The sequence below is a fragment of the Macrobrachium rosenbergii genome, chromosome 50, assembly GCF_040412425.1.
Source record: "Macrobrachium rosenbergii isolate ZJJX-2024 chromosome 50, ASM4041242v1, whole genome shotgun sequence".
Taxonomy (NCBI): Eukaryota; Metazoa; Arthropoda; class Malacostraca; order Decapoda; family Palaemonidae; genus Macrobrachium; species Macrobrachium rosenbergii.
In genome coordinates, this window is record NC_089790.1 from 12705563 (window position 1) to 12722452 (window position 16890).

Genomic DNA, 16890 nt, shown 5'->3' on the forward strand with positions numbered 1-16890 from the left:
AACAATGACACATGCAGAGGAGTTGATGTTATGAATGGAAGTTACGATGGTGTCTACGTTATTAAACTTTGAAAGCTTACTCCATTGTTTTCTAAAACGCAAACATCAACCATTGCTCTAGCTCAGACTAGCATTTACAGTGTTTTCGCCGTCTCAAGCCCACTAGCCTATCGCGCGAGCATCATTTATCACGTGAAAATAAATCAGAGCGAAATAATTTAGCAGGTCATTCCGCACTCCTCACCTTGTGACGCAGCTGTGAAACTCCAGAAGGCAACCAGCAACGCAACGCTCGCCCGTAATCTCACCATGTTCATTAAAAAAAAAAAAAAAAGACAAGAAGAAAAGAAAACCAAGTCGTTGGAACTCGATTGTTTTGAACTCCCCACCCCTGACTCTGCTCGGTCTTGGCTTCGTGGTCACTTCGGAATGACTGACGGTTCATATGATTGTCCCTGAGATTTGCCTTCTGATAATCCGTGGATTTAGCGTAGGTGATTGTCGGGACCCCCGCTCCCCCTGAACACAAACCCTATCTCTCTCTCTCTCTCTCTCTCTCTCTCTCTCTCTCTCTCTCTCTCAGTAGGGTTTATCAGTTCTGGTTTCATCATCTACGATAAACTGGCTAGAAAAAATATTTTATTCTGTTTGTAAATGGGTCCGTTGTTTTATTGCTTCTGTAATTTCATAACATCGTGGTACACTGGAATAACTTTGTTATTACTGAATGCAGTCCATATTTATGAGTATGCCGAAGTTGTTATTATTATTATTATTATTATTATTATTATTATTATTATTATTATTATTATTGGCTTGTGCGTACATCTCATGTTGTTTTCGTATCTGTCGTACTCAGTGGTATATTTGAACTGATAAGACTATCTGTTTTTGATATAGAATTTCTGTCCACCCTCCTGTTCTCTCTCTATCTCAAATGAGGTCATCATTTCTTAATACATTTGTGCATTGGCCTTCGCTGTCATCTTTTCTCATGTTGCTGCATAAACCAAAGGCTTTAACGTGTGTATGTGTGTGTTTGTGAAATAATAGGCATAATATACTGTATATATAAAAGTTTGCATTTGGGTGGCACATGAGGTTAGCCTTTTTCTGATGACATTAGGGTTCGATTGATTGAAAATTTACACTGGGTTATTATTTTTGAAATGAAATAACCTTTCCGTGCAACTTACATATACCGTGTAGCGAAACCAGGCATTTCACGAACTGCCTGAAATTTCAGGCAGATAGCGAAATGCACATAGGGACATTTGATCCCTCAGGGGCTAGTATTAAACACGGCGAAATACATTTGACCCACCAGGGGCTAGTACTAAACACGGCGAAACAGTGTAGGCGAGTCACTGTTTCGCCTTGTTTAGTAGGGATCAAATGTCCTTAAGTGCATTTCGCTATCTGCCCGAAATTTCAGGCAGTTCGCGAAATGCCTGGTTTCGCTGTCTGCCTGTAACACATATGTATATACATATACATACATATATATATATATATATATATATATATATATATATATATATATATATATATATATATATATATATATATATATATGAACTAAGTTTGAGAAATTATTTCGTTGACTTAAACACAATTATATTAATGATACTTTGAAAATTACACCTGTGTTACTAGAGACTTTGTAACGAATATCCTTTTGCGCCTTAACAGTAAGGATAGAGCTACTGAACTTTGATACCTCTGTATAAAGTAGACAATAATTATGGGGAGCATTTTCTGAAACTTTACACGAAGAAACTCATTTTAAATGGTACAGGGAACTCCAGCTATTGTCGTATGGCTGATTGATTCTAAGGGAGGTGGGGGCACCTAAGGGAATGACATATCTAACATGACTCGCTATCCTGTACAGTAATGTAATGTCTTGTGTATCCTAGTTTTCGTCAGGTGTAAGTTTGATTAGAATATCTTTTTTATTTAAATACAAGTCGAATGTCGAATTCGGACTCCATTTGTGGACGAAATCCACATTAGCAGACAGAAAATGTTCTAACGATGTATAAATCTGAGTACAGCAATTCCTTGCTAGCCATGGTTCGTATATTTAATAATGCAAAGGTTGGATGTGCTGAAGAGACGTCAGCAGTAACATTTATACTGCCGGCTGGTGGCATATAAACTATACAGAAACTCTCTCTCTCTCTCTCTCTCTCTCTCTCTCTCTCTCTCTCTCTCTCTCTCTCTCTCTCTCTCTCCGTTACACTTTCCACTAGTTTATGGAAACTGGTCTCTCTAATATAGGCTAATGAATTATTGGTTGCTTGATGGCAAGGCAATTTATCCGCGTGTTATGCCATTTTATACGAAAAGTAGAGAAGTTTAATTGCTGTTTCTTATGTCGTTATTAATGTTTTCATAGAGTGATTACGAGAGTCAGTTTTCAAGTAATTTTGCTCTTGTGCCTCCAGTATTTGTTTTGATGTGACTTATGCTGTATACAGTTCACTGCTTTGCAGACATCCCTTTTTTTAGTTTTATGTAAAAGAAAACTATTGCATGGCTATTTTTCTGTCCGCCCTCAGATCTTATAACCTACTGAGGCTAGAGGGCTGCAAATTGTTATGTTGATCATCCACCCTCCAATCTTCAAACGTAACAAATTGCAGCCCTCTAGCCTCAGTAGTTTTTATTTTATTTAAGGTTAAAATTAGCCATGGTCATGCGCCTGGCACCGCAACAACACAGGCCACCGCCGGGCCGTGGCTGAGAGTTTCATACACCATTACGCGCTGTACAGAAAACTCGATTGCGCCGAAGAAACTTCGACGCATTTTTTACTTGTTTTTTGTAGTTACAACTTTGTACATCGCTTTCAAATCCTTTCAGACAGTGTTTAAATTATGACCGCTGGCTTTGACTTCAAATTAATTTATATCATAGGCTGTACAGAATGTCCAGAGTAAGCATGAGTTAACGTTATATAGTTATATTAATTTTTACATATTCATTTTCGTTTTTTTCAATTTGTTTTGCCATGCTTTCAGGTAAGTCCCGAAAAGCAGAGAAATGAGTTACCAGCCTGAAGTATTAGCGTGCAGGTAAGAGCCACTTCTGGAAAAGTAACCTTCGTATTCATTTTTTCTAGAAACTGCCTTAGGTTTATCGTAAATGTCATTTTAAAATGACGCCAGAGTTGCAAAACATTGGTTAAATAATTTGTTTTTTATCATACAAGAACGTTTTTTGATTCAGTTGCTTTCGACGCGTTCATTGGTTTTTGTGGTTGCATGATAGATCCTTGTTGATAAATGCATAAATACAGACGACGTGTCTCTTCAAAACACATGAACTCTGGACTGGTTTAGGCGTCAGTTTGTTCAGTTCACCGGGAAAAGAGCAAGTTCCCATTCATTTTGACTGTATTCCAGTAATATTTTTGTGGCTAACCAAAGGCCTCAGTGTAATTCAGTTCCCTGAGAAAAGAGCAAATTCCCTTTCATTTTGACTGCATTCCAGTAATATTTTTGTGGCTAACCAAATGCGCCAGTCTGTTCAGTTCACTGAGAAAAGGGCAAATTCCCTTTCATTTTGACTGCATTCCAGTAATATTTTTATGGCTAACAATAGGCGCCAGTTTGTTCAGTTCACTGAGAAAAGGGCAAGTTCCCTTTCATTTTGACTGCATTCCAGTAATATTTTTATGGCTAACAATAGGCGCCAGTTTGTTCAGTTCACTGAGAAAAGGGCAAATTCCCTTTCATTTCGACTGCATTCCAGTAGTATTTTTATGGCTAACGATAGGCGCCAGATTGTTCAGTTCACTGAGAAAATGGCAAATTCCCTTTCATTTTGACTGCATTCCAGTAATATTTTTATGGCTAACGATAGGCGCCAGATTGTTCAGTTCACTGAGAAAAGGGCAAATTCCCTTTCATTTTGACTGCATTCCAGTAATATATTTACGATTAACGAAGCTCAGCATAGAGGGTCAGTAAACGTTAGGGTTTAGCAATTGTAATAAAGGCCAGAAGGTACAGCATTGCTTATGTTTAACTGCTGGAAATCCAGTACCGTTTGAAGGCCTTGCATATTTTGCTCATCAAAGGCATTTCCATTTTTCCGTATTTCTTTCTATAATTGTACGGAATTCATGCAACAGCCTGCTCGAACTCTTGGTCTCAGTGTGTAAGTGTACTGTATTCTACTGTTAAATTTTCAAATCGAAATTAGATGAGTTTTTCACAGGAATTACTAAACTCTGGTTGAGATATTGACTTCCATTGGCGCCTGCCAAAAATAAAAAGAAAAATGAAACTATTTATTGGTGTTGAACGTAGCTTTTCAGAGCAGGTACGTTGTGTATCACTGCCAGTATTGTCTTCTGTGCCTGCATTGTTTGAATTTGTGTAGTATTCGTTTTATTTTGCAATCTTTGCAACAGTTCTGTCTTGCAGGCAGTTTGCAGTATTTTGTAGTTATGCTCATGATTAGCAGCCCAAAATACTGAATTAGATCCACTTTGACCCCTCCCAAAATCAAAGTTACTCAGATGTAAGTTTGTATTTGTCTGTTGGGTAAGTTGGACTATTTCTTTAGCACATGACTTGTGTTCAACGTTGACTTTTAGTATTTGTTTTGGGTATTGTAGTTGTCTTATTTTTGTTAATGAAATCGTCAGGATATACTTTTTGTAAAGAATTTTTTTTTAAGAATTTTGCAGTTCAAGTACCTTAGTGTCAGCTTTATTCATCACGCCTTTCAAGCGTCTGGCACGTTAGTTCCTTTTTTTAAATTCATAGTTGCTACTTCATTTTTTCTTTTACCACACTCAGCCCTACCCAGGCAACCCTTGAACCAAAACATGTACTCTTTTACCACACTCAGCCCTACCCAGGCAACCCTTGAACCAAAACATGTGCTCTTTTACCACACTCAGCCCTACCCAGGCAACCCTTGAACCAAAACATGTACTCTTTTACCACACTCAGCCCTACCCAGGCAACCCTTGAACCAAAACATGTACTCTTCCAACCATTCATAGTCTTGTCAACACAAACACAACTGCTCCTTAGATTTGCGTCTGCTACCGAAAACAGTATCATTATCCTTCCTCTCTCCCCCCCCCCATCTATATCAAGTAGTTTTCCATATTATTGTGATTTGTGAAAGCCAAGTCAAATGGATTTGAGTGCCAGAACCTTCTCCAGTTACATACCCCGTGCGTTTTCTTCAGAGCTACCATTTTCTCACGTGCATCGTACCAAATCAGAGGTAGCCTAGTTGAATCTTGAATCTGCAATGGCTATCATTGGTCCTATGCTATGCACGACTATGAATAATCACATATAGCCTACCCGCGTATTTACAAGATTCGTTGACAAATTCCTGAATAGCAGCAAACATTACAGAGTCATCTTCAAGCTGATAAAAACACATTGATATAGCTGTGTGCTCTACACAGAATCTGCTGAAATGCAACGCAACAGATAAGATAGATAACAAATGAAAGTGAAAGGTCACTTTGTGGTTTTCTGTATGCCCTAGTAAACTGCGATGGGAGTAAAAACCTGTTATCTCGTAAATGTTTGTATTCTCGATGATTCTGGTTCCATTGTAGAAATGAACATTTGCATTCTTATCACAGTATTTTCCACGAAACAAAACAAAAATTGAAGTACATAATGTAAAACGAAATATTACCACCTTTGCTCCAACAGTAGATTTCACTTAATTGATGTAAACGAGTTATGTTAATTAATTTTTCAGTGCTGTTTGTGCTACTTGTTACGCAGTAAAGCGTGAGATGGATACGATACAGTTTCCACAGTTCATGTGTAAGAGAGAAAGAGATCATACGCTTGTATCTTGTAGAGTACTTTTTCTCCCTTTTCCTCAGTAGATTCATGTAGGCTTAAACTGAAACCTTGTATCTTGTATACACGAGCACATTGTATACATGATTTCTCGTAGAGTATTTTTGTCCCCTTTTCCTCAGTAAATTCATGAAGGCTCGAACTGAAACCTTCATTACTGTATTGTAGTTTTTTTTTGTTTGTTTATTCACTTTGCTCTTGCACCCTCCTCTTAAAATGTCTTATAATTCGCCTCCCTTTGCTCTAGTGAATTACAGAAGTGGAATTTTAACTGAAATTGGATGAGGAGCCAAAAGTTGTGAAGCATTTAAGTTTGCACTGCGACAGTCCCATTTTGTGTAGGTGTCACACGTTTCGGTATGAGACACAGCTCTATCGTGTCCTTGTCTTGTTCTTTTTCCTCCCTCTTTCTTTTCTTTGTCTGCTTCCTTTTCCTGTAAATAAATTAGCCAATTAATGCATTTGCATATAGTTGTTCGAAGATTCATTGAATTTATGAAGTACTACGCCCTACCGATAAGTAAAACAATAAAGTATTTTGCCCAACTGATAAGTAAAACAACTAATTGAATCAGTTAAGTAACACCTGGAAGAGTGAAAATTTTTCATACTTGTGTGAGATATCTCTGTCATTTTGTTCCTTTGACAGAAATTTGACCTTGCTCAGACCTAAAAGAGCTAAACATTAAGATACAGCAAAAACTTATGATTCCAATTCTCAAGATACATTCCTAGTAAAATACAAAGACTGATGCAAATATTAAGCAGAATAGATGAACAATTTACATTGTGATGTCTGCTTTTTGGGTAGCTCAGATGAAGTCCAGGTATTGGATGATCAACTGAACGTATGTACATTGTGTATACTTTAACACCACCCATTATCAGTTGCCTATAATGAGACACCTGTTGTTTTTTTTTAAAAGAAAGTGTAAATGGTACCTACTTGGAGGAAACAGTGTCTTCATGAAATTTATAGTCAACAGAGCACCTTATCACAAGTCAGGCCCATAAGTTTCTTCAAAGATTTATTGTGTTCGATTGCGTTCCATGTATGTTTTTGCCGCAAGAAAAAAATGTTTTATACTTGTAGCCGTTGTCAGAAGCAATCGCCTCATTAAAAGGCAACGAATAACTAATTTAGCACCCTTTATATACACTAGCAATATTACAAATGAATGGATTTAGTCTGGTTATCAACAATTTGTACAAATGTCAGTTATCTGTCTTCAGAAAATGTGAGTGGTTCAAAAGTAGATGGAAAGGCAATGAGTTCATGCTCTTCTGGAGTACGAATTTGCTAATATGCTGCAGGTGAACACTGGTGCCTGTTACCGAGTTTTCAGGTATCAGTTAGATATTACGTGGCTGTTGATTAACATTGCCAAGTGCTCCATTAATGTCATTGTAATTTCCCTACTGATTATATACTGTAGTTGTTTAAATACTATAGTGTTGGGTATGGCCCCCCAAAAATATGTAAATTAGCAGGTCATCTAGCCTAGCCTATATGGAATTATAGTGATATACCAGGCGCGAGTTATTTTTACATCCCGGTTTCCATATATTTTTGACTTATACATTCTTTTGCTGTTCTTGAAATAAATTTTGTTCCTGTAATATTAAAGCACATGTTAGTTCACTGCTGTAATTTTGGAATTAAGGGGGCCATGGATGTGTGCGGAAAAGAATGAAAAGTTCATCAAAGAAAAATCTGGCAAATCATTACCATCATCAGCTATATTGTGTGACAGATTGTCATTTGCCTCTAAATGAATGTAGTTTGATGGGATCTATTTTATTCCCAAATTTTCATTGCTCGTCAAATATCATGCATACTAACTTTTTTATAAATATATTTTGTACTCGTGGCACTTAGTGATTATGCTGGAAATAGTATTACTGTCTCTCACTATACAAGCATGAGGGGATGCTTTATCTTTTTTATGCTTAGGAAAAAGTATAGTCAGCGTTTTGTGTATTTTTGAAATGATTAAAGTAAATTTGAAAACGCCAGCTTGTTCGGAAGGCTCGGAAATCACTTGGGTGTCTAGCATACTAGAAAAATAATCTACCGTGCTGAGGAATGTCAGGCACCTTCACTGCAGTGATTATATACTTTTTACTTCTAGAAAACTTGAAGAGATTGAAGCAGGACTCAAGGAAGCTAAGCACTATTATTATGAATCTTGTATTTTGGTTTTAGTGAGGAGTGCGAATTTGTACTGCTCTTTGCAATAGGATAAGTGTTTCAAGTAGTTGACATTGGCTACTTTTAGGCCGCCGTCGTCCAGAGGGTGACATTCTCGTTCTTGAAAAAGGAGTTCCTTGGGCTGGTTGTCAGGACTGATGGTTTCTCATCCTTTCATATTTCATTTTAAAATCATGATTAAAGACCAGACAGTTAATTCCAGGGAATGTTTTTTCCTTCAAAATTGTGGGGGGGGGGGCGGTTGCAGTATTTAAAGGTACTGCATCTCAGAATTTCTCCATGATTTTTTTTTCGTTTCAAAAAGCAGTTCTAATTGAGGTCTACAAACATGACATATGACCTGTTTAAAAAATCCCACCAGCAGTGATTCAGTTAAAAAAGATAACTGTTGTACACTGCAGAACAAATTAAATTTGAGTAATATTTGCCATTTCTTGAGAAAACTACAATTTAGAGGACTTTCATAATTTTTTATGCATAGAAATTTTTAAGGTGGCTGTGAAAACGATTTTTATAGGGGTTGTAAGGAAAGCATTATTTCTTTCGAGTGGAGGACAGCATAGCTAAGCTGCCTCATTAACCCCTAAGACGTTTGTGATAGTTTTCTTTAAAAGAGATATCTCTTTTGTCCATGAAATGTCCACCATTTCCGAATGAGCTCATAGAAAGGAAACTTATGTTGGAATTTAACGTCAAAAGAGGCAGAGACTGGTATTAGTCTTTTTTTTCCGTGATGACTTTCTTATTGGAATGAATATGTAAATTTATCCTCTCTTGCTTTGAATAAGCTAGCTGTTGTATTATCTTGAAATGGCTTTTTCTAAGCCTTTGGAATTTTATGGTACTTTTTTCTGTTTTTGAAATCCCGTTGTGTATTATTTGCGAGTGTTAAATCTCAAATTCTCTCATTATGGAATCAACATGAAACAAAGCAGTAAAAATATGAAGTAACTATATACCTAATGACTGTTGAACTGTATTGTTAGAAAGATACTTACACAAAAAGCATGGTCAGCAGAATTATGAGTGCCACGCCTACTGTGGTGCCTATGAGCGATGCAACAATGATGCCAGTAGTTTCAGAGTTTGGTAAATTTCCTGTAAAGATAGGTCCATGTGTTTTAGTGACTTCCTCTGTTGATTAAAAGTCTCAGTGACTAAAGCAATTTAAAAAAACTACTAGTAACTGACGTCTAATATGATGCTTTAATTAGATATTAGAAGTGAAACCTTTAATATTTTATTTAAGCCTTAAAACTGGAGTAATTCATGAGTGTTGAGATGTGGCGTAAGTTACCAGTTTAATGGTATTATGAGTGCAAACATTACTAAAACCTTAGATAAATAGTTTCAAGAATTGATATTGTAGATTGTAGGTGCTTTGATATTTACCCATTCAATCTTCATTTGGGACACTTTGCTTTGAAAAGGAATATTTTATCGAGTAGATTTTCATTGTAACAAAAATATAATGTGAAAATTTTAGGGTCTGGCATAGTTTACCTCTGAAAATCTGTAAACTTGATCCACAAACATAACCATATGCATCAATTTGAACAACAAGAACCATGATTTCTTCTTTTTCGTCGGGCAACATAAATTCATGTAAACATTTATATTTTCCGTTTACATTTTCAGTATAACAGTTGTAGCTAGAGTTGGAAAAGACACGACTGTAGTCTTCAGGGTCAAAGACTACAACTTCTATTTGTGCATTTTTGTTGTCTGTGTAAACTGTTACTTCGAAAGTTCTTGAATTTTGAAGAAACAGAGACGGTTTTGGAGACATTTCTGAAATGTAAAAAAAGAGCGACATTATTTGTAGCTTTGTTTATATGTATTAGAAGCTGAATTAGTATGCATTTTGAGTATGATAAAGCAATTACAGTACAGTGCTTTGTGAGTCTTTGACTGGAAGTTACCAGTTAATTAATATTATATGATTATGTAAATACTTACCTTTGAAAGACGTTTCCCTCTCATCGCAGAGTTGCACCGTCTTATGGGATCCTAGGGAGGCCTCCAGACATCGTTCAATAAATGTAGGTTTTGGATTTGGTGAAATAAAGTAACACTTACTTTCAAGCCTTGAGCAGTTTAGGTCACCCACTGAAATGTGGTTAAGGCGGTCACCTACTGCCACTCGTACTGAAGATAACAAACTGGACTTTTCATCTCCCACCCAAGCCACATTTGACTGAAGATCTGTTTAGCAGTGTAGAGGCCAAGGTTAAAACTTATGTTCATTAGGAACTAAAATCAGAAAATGAGTATGATATTTTTAGACATGAAAGGAAACTGTTAAAAATTTGACAAACAGGGACCACAGCAGATAGGTATATGTGCTCTCTGCCGGGGACTAGACATTTAAAGACTGTGAATTAGTAAATTATAGGGAAAGGCTAGTATTGAATGAGCGGCATACCAAAGGAGTGACAAGTTAGAAAAGCTTAATGGCAGTGCACATGCAAGTGCGATGCAACAGTTATACATGTGTGTGTTAGTCTCCCCTCTCCCCTTTTATTTATATTTTCTATTGTTCCACTTATACTGTACTCAGAGGGTTTGCCAGGCTGAGGAAAGATAATTTCCGTATTGCGCTCCCTCAGTTTACATTTTACATTTATGTTCGCACTTCAGCCATTTAATTTGGTTGGGTAAGTGTAGTATAGATACAGAAAATGTACAGATGAAGAATTACTGGACTTATTTTGCCCCACTTTCCCCTTTTCCCACATTATATTCTTTAGAGGCTTTTGCTGGATACGAAAATTAAACTTGAGATTGTACCAGGCGGCTCATTGTTTTGGATGTAACAGATCATGGTTTTTCATATTAAAATCTCTTTGCGAAATGGATCACTTGTTCTGTCCTCAAGAATTTTCTTATGTGGCCATTCCAAATCAGATGAATGCATTATTGGACTTGGTGACTCAGAGGGGGTGTAAAACCTCGAAAAGTAAGCGTAATCTAAGATGAAATCTCAACAGTTGGGACCCTAGTGCCACATCAGGAAATGCAGATTATTTTATCAGAATAAAATCCTAGATTTTATTTGATTTTTGGTCATAACTGAAGACCATAAAAAGTTACAGTGGGATACCAAAAATTCGCTAAGTGCAATATCAATGCAGCTGAAGATCATAACACTTACCTATAATGGGAAATCCCAAATAGACCATGGCAACAACCTCGACGTTGCTTAGTGCTTGAAGAAAGATATACTTCGAGTCCGGTAGATTGCCCTCAAAGACTAACTCCGTTTCCGTCGAGGGTTTGCTGCCATCAACCAACTTGTTCAGAGTAGTAGTGTTTCCATCGTGTGACTGAAAAACCAGTTTCCACTCAACAACGTTGTAAAGAGGGGGATGACGAGCTATTGTTACCTTGGTGCTGTGGTTCTTGCCAGTTGGATCATCCTGTTTCATGACTTTGCTGATCTTTGTGATCTCCAGGTTGATGGCACTTTTAGATGCTGGCAAACGAGGAACAAGCTTGTAGTCTAGGTAAAGGTTTTCTTTTGGTTGTCCAGGCATTTATATGCGTTTGTGTATTCTAGTTATGACAGGGTGTTAATGTTCTAGTAATAATTATAATTGGATACCAATCCATATCCAAGCAAAATTTCAAGTAGAAAATAAACACTTTTTAAATTTCATCAAGTACGTTCTAAACATGGTGGTTTATAGTTATGGTCACTGAAGGAGGTGCACGTGATTTTTATATGCTGTGTGTCATTTATATAACTGAGAAGCGTGCGGCATATCTTACCTGACTCGAGAATGAGTTGGCACATCACGTTTGTTGTTGTGATTATGAAAAACGTTGTCCGCTGTAGTAGGATCATGGCTGGAAAAAATGGAAAAATACAAACTGAAAGATGAAATATACACTTTGGGGTATTTTTACTTGGGTATTACATCAATGAGTCAGGTATTATTAATGTTGCAAATATTTCAATAAACAGGCCGAATTTTACATGATTGTTGCCCTATTGTGTTTTCAAGCCGTATGGGATAATCCAGTTCAATTTATTTTTTGTGTTCTTTTTGTAAGTAATTATGATTTTGATTCACTGTGTCATGTTTTTATTAGTCTGTTGTCTTTAATGTCACGATTTCACTTACGCGAGGATAACATGTTAGTTCTGAGAAGACCTAGGTTGGTTGCGCACATGCTGTGCGATAGGTAGAAGGTGATGCATCGATCAACTTCCTGTTTATTGAATTCATAAACTGGCAGATATGGAAACACGCTTTTGATTTGAGATAGTCTGGCACTGGTGAATTTTATAGTAAATGTAGTGGATTGACTTGGTATGTTTATAATTGAGGGATTTTTTGGGGAAAATAATTGATGAACTTGGTGATCAGTATAACCCAGATATTTGGTTATAACAACGGGCGGGTAATTTTGATAATTAATCCATCAGTTGATCAGAGAGTGAAATGGAGAGGAGAGGATTGAAAGTCAAGGTAAGCAAAACATAGCTTATGGTGACTGGAAAGGAGGCAAAAGAGACACAGTCAGGATACAGTATTGGCCAAGTGATATTTGGTAAAACGAGGCGGTGATCCCTCAACTGTGTACTTAATTTGACAGATGGTATCATAAAAATGCTCAGGATTAAAAAAGCATACATAGTAAGAGATTTTTGACACCTGAGTTGCATTACAAGAGCAAATGGGGAAAAGAAAGGAGCGTAGAAGACTGTTGTTTTAATGGATAGGTCCTAGACGAGATAAAGGATTTCTATTACTTTTGGGACACACTGGATTGTGAAGCAGGAATTGAGACGACGGTAGGAAAAAGTGGTCACAGCATGGATGAAGTGGAGAAAGATAGCTAGGCTGCCGGGTAGATAAAAATGTCTCATTACTGGAGAAAGTAAAGGCTAATGATGGGTACATAATGCAGCAGAAACATTGAACACTAACAAGGAAAGCTGAGAAGAGTTTGATACAGTATGGTTATAGAATGTTCATGGCAACGGAACCTACAGCTTATTGCGGAATCCGAACCACATTATAGCGAGAAATGAATTTCTGTCACCAGAAATAAACTCCTCTTATTCTTCATTGGTCGGTCGGAGATTCGAACTCGCGGCCAGCAGAGTGCTAGCTGAGAACGGAACCCACCCTCCCAACGAGGAACTACAGATGCTCAGAAAAGCAGGAGATATGGGTGCAGTGAGAGAATGACTTGAAAACCCAGGACATCAGGGAAAATGGTGCTAGATAAAGACCTATACCTGATGGAAGTTCAGGCAGAAAGAGCACTGGAGAATGGAAAATGCATAGAGCCCATTTCACGTTTAAAACCACGAAAGGAAAAGTTTACAGCAAAATGTTTATGATGATGATGATCAAAATTCGACGTAACTTTAATTTCTTTAGACGAAATAGAATCGGAGCTTGTCATGTCCTTCAAATATGGAGCAGACTAACTTTTCATTGGCCCACCGATATGAAGTAAACTAACTGCTTTTCTTGCCATACACATATAAAGTAGATAAGTGCTTTCCTTACCCCTCAGGTGTGAATTAGACTGAGTACTTCCTTTACCCAACCATTATGAAGTAGGCTGAGTGTGTTGTTCCTTAGTATGTTGAAATACACAAGTACTTCACTTGCCCTATAAGGATAAATTTGAAAAAAATGTTCTTTTCCCAAATAATAAGTCACATAATTGCTTCTATTAATTACAAATATTAAAATGACCTATGCCATTTTGCCCTACCAATATGAAATACTCTACAGTATTTGTTTTTCTTTAGCCATTAAAATGAAGTAGACTATGTAATTTCCTCGCCTCGTAAATGTGAAGTATATTAAGTGCTTCATTTCCACATTAGTATGAAGTAAGAGTGCCCTTATTTTCCCTTAAATGTGAACTGAAAATTGCTTTTATTGCATTAAAATTATGAAATAGACTAAGTGGTTTCCTTTCCCCTCAGACGTATGAAGCATGAAGCACGTAAGTGCTTCCTTGCCTAAAATATATTAAGTAGACTAGTTGCTTTCCTTGGGCCAACCAAAAAAAAAACTTGAGTGCTTTTCTTTGCCCACCCTGTAGTGACTGTGGACTTTCCTTGCCCTACAAATCTAAAATACACAAATTGTTTTCCTTGTCCCATGTATATGAAGCAGACTAAGTGCTTCCCTTCCTCCGCAAATAAGAAGGTTAAGTTCTAATCCTTGTCGCATAAATGTACAAAGTGCTTGCATTTTCCCACAAATATGAAGTTGAGTAAGTGCTTACCTTGTCCGGCAAATTTAGTGTAGCTAGTGCTTCATTTGTTCCAGAGATGTGAGGCGAACCAAGTTTTCCCTTATTCTCAAAGAGATGAAGTAGACATAGTGCTTTGTTGCCCGTGGTAAGAATTTTATCACTTCGAAAATAGAAGGGTAATAGATTTGCGCTTTCGGGTAATCAATTTAGTCTGGATGCAATTCTAATATTTTTACAATACCTGTGTTAATACGATTAATCCTTCACCGCATTGGCTCATAAGTAATTCAGCCGGAATGGTAACTACTTTCACTGATTATTCGTAATCTAACTAAGTCATGTCTGTTACAGTCGTGGTTGTGAATATTTTCCACAAAGCTGTTTGTTTTTGTCAAGGTTGCTGTCTTCGTTGTTTGCTGAAAGGTGTCAGGCAACAGATCCAGTACATCACTTACTTGGCAATGAAAGATGGCCATCCAAGGTTTCTGTCTGTTCGCTTTATGACTCCCAATTCACTTTGTTCACAGGAAGCGTTGTCGCTCTTGCTTGGTACTCTGTGCTCTGTAGCTCTGTACCTTCCAACAGGTAGTAGTGATAACATATCTGTCGCCTTCCTTATCAGCTGCACTGATTAGCTCACATTTCCTTGGTATTCGTTTTGACTGATATTCTTTGTATAGATTGCGATACTGAATGGCGGTTCTCAAGTGAAATAAATGACTGTCTTATTTGTAAATATCAAGAATCTTACCGACTGCCGTGGAGTGCTTTATCAATCACTGTACCATATTTTTATTGATAATTATTTGTAAGAGGAGACTTATTTTCTCAGTGGAAGACCTTAGCCATCTGCATAGACATTCCACTTTAATTCCTTTAAGCATGTCTTCAGTCATGTTGTGCTGTGATGCGTCCTGGTCAGTTATTAAGAGATAAGCGGCATTCAAACGAGTGAATGTACTATCTGTGTTCATATAGTACACACACACACACACACATATATATGTATATATATATATATATATATATATATATATATATATATATATATATATATATATATATATATATATATATACACACATATATATATATATATATATATATATATATATATATATATATATAATATATAATGTGTGTGTTTGTGTGTATTTGGTTTGCTGCCATAGTTTTGCTCAGATATATACCTGTATGTTCCAGGGCAGAGAACCGTCTAGTGAAGAGTTGTGGAGTCCGTGGTGGGAAGAAAGAGTATCGTCTCTTGAACCTAATGGCAACCATGCTCTCACTTCTGTGGGATGTCGGGAAAGAAAAATGAAAGTATTGTCGTTGCTTTACGTAGGATGAAAAGCACCGTATAGTGGTGGAGTTGAGAGTTTGCAGTTCTTTCCCCTGTACTGGTGTTGAAGAAAGATAGAAAAAGAATAATTTATGTCTTAGGTTGTCAATGTGTGTGATTGTGTTGCATAAGATAAGGAATATTTGATACTTATTTTGTCTAAGGAGAGAAAATTGGCTGCTTTGGCAGTTGGTGAGAGTGGTGAATGGGTAGTGTGGGCTGGAATTGGCAGCCACAAAGTTGTGAAAGGTGCAGAACTGTGAAGGGGTAGCACTTGTATGGGAGGACTTTGTAGTTTGGTGAAAGATTACAAATACGTTAATTGCACTGTTGTATGGTAAAGTTGATTGTAGTAAGAGAAAGAGTTTTAGTAGTGATTGTCACTGGCCCATAAATGGAAAAGAATGTGAGTGTTTTAGGGAGATTCTGAATGTGTGCCTGTCTGAATACAGAGAACATGAAAGTTTGGTTGTGTTAGGTTATTGAAATGCAGTGGTTGGTGAGAGAGGGAGATATGGCATTGTCGGTAAGCAGTGAGTTCTTAGGGGTAAATTAGAATGAAAATATCCTGTGGATGTGTGCTAGAATTTGTGTTCGTGCAAAGTTGTTGGAAGAGAAAATTGATTTATGTAATGATGAGATGAAGTATGGCTGGTGGTGCGCTTAATCACAATTTGAGTGAAGCAAAAATTAAAATAGAAGTTTAAGCTGGAGAAAGGGGGTTGAAAATGTGGCAGTAAGTATAATTAAGTCATGTGAAATTGATGAGAAGGAAATGAACCACAGAACATATAAGGAGAAAGGAATGAAAAAGGGCTAGCGGTCAAGACTTTGAGGGGAACTGTGGATACCGTGCAAAATTCCAGGAGTTAGTCATAGAATCAGCGGGGAATGTTTGTGGGATAATTTTGCATATAACCCCCAGCTGATAGGGTTGATTGGAAGGAAAGGCAGAAACTAGTTGAAGAATTTGAAAATGTTTGTAATGGGAGAAAATTGAGAGGAAATGTGAATAAAAGTACCATTTTGGGCATAAATGATAACCTGGAAGATGGAGCCATGAAATTTGATTAGGATGATTTAAAATGGAATTTGGTCCATATAGGCATTTTGGAGTAAATAAAATAGATGATGGCTGGCAAAGATAAGAGGCGAATCCCAGAACAGGTGACGCGGGGAAGGTAGCAGTGTGTGTACAGAAGATTGGGTAGAAACTTGCTGAGTTTGTGGAAGCTAAAATTTGGATTCGT

The 16890-nt window shown here is 37.1% G+C and overlaps 3 protein-coding genes across 5 annotated transcripts in view; 1 reads left to right on the forward strand and 2 right to left on the reverse strand.

Annotated features, from left to right (window-relative positions):
• LOC136832626 (uncharacterized) overlaps positions 1 to 444 on the reverse strand; it is a 34152-nt gene extending 33708 nt beyond the window's left edge. Inside the window, exon 1 of the mRNA XM_067093877.1 lies at positions 245 to 444. Within this exon, the coding sequence (XP_066949978.1) occupies positions 245 to 317 (73 nt within the window). The 5' untranslated portion in view covers positions 318 to 444. The remainder of the gene's footprint in view (positions 1 to 244) is intronic.
• Positions 1 to 16890, forward strand: part of LOC136832625 (zinc finger protein 665-like) — a 184673-nt gene that overhangs the window by 15046 nt on the left and 152737 nt on the right. The gene's annotated exons all lie outside the window — the stretch shown is intronic.
• On the reverse strand, positions 5553 to 15214 carry LOC136832622 (uncharacterized). Of its 2 annotated transcripts, none has more exons than XM_067093869.1 (7): positions 14329 to 15214; positions 11839 to 11916; positions 11222 to 11542; positions 10027 to 10272; positions 9571 to 9858; positions 9066 to 9165; positions 5553 to 6289 (listed from the first exon to the last, which is right to left on the reverse strand). In XM_067093869.1, exons 2-7 carry the CDS (start codon positions 11912 to 11914, stop codon positions 6163 to 6165), a joined length of 1158 nt encoding a protein of 385 aa, XP_066949970.1. In that variant the 5' UTR covers positions 11915 to 11916; positions 14329 to 15214; the 3' UTR covers positions 5553 to 6162. The 2 variants fall into 2 exon arrangements, with proteins under 2 accessions (XP_066949970.1, XP_066949968.1); XM_067093867.1 differs by having other exon boundaries at positions 14754 to 14903.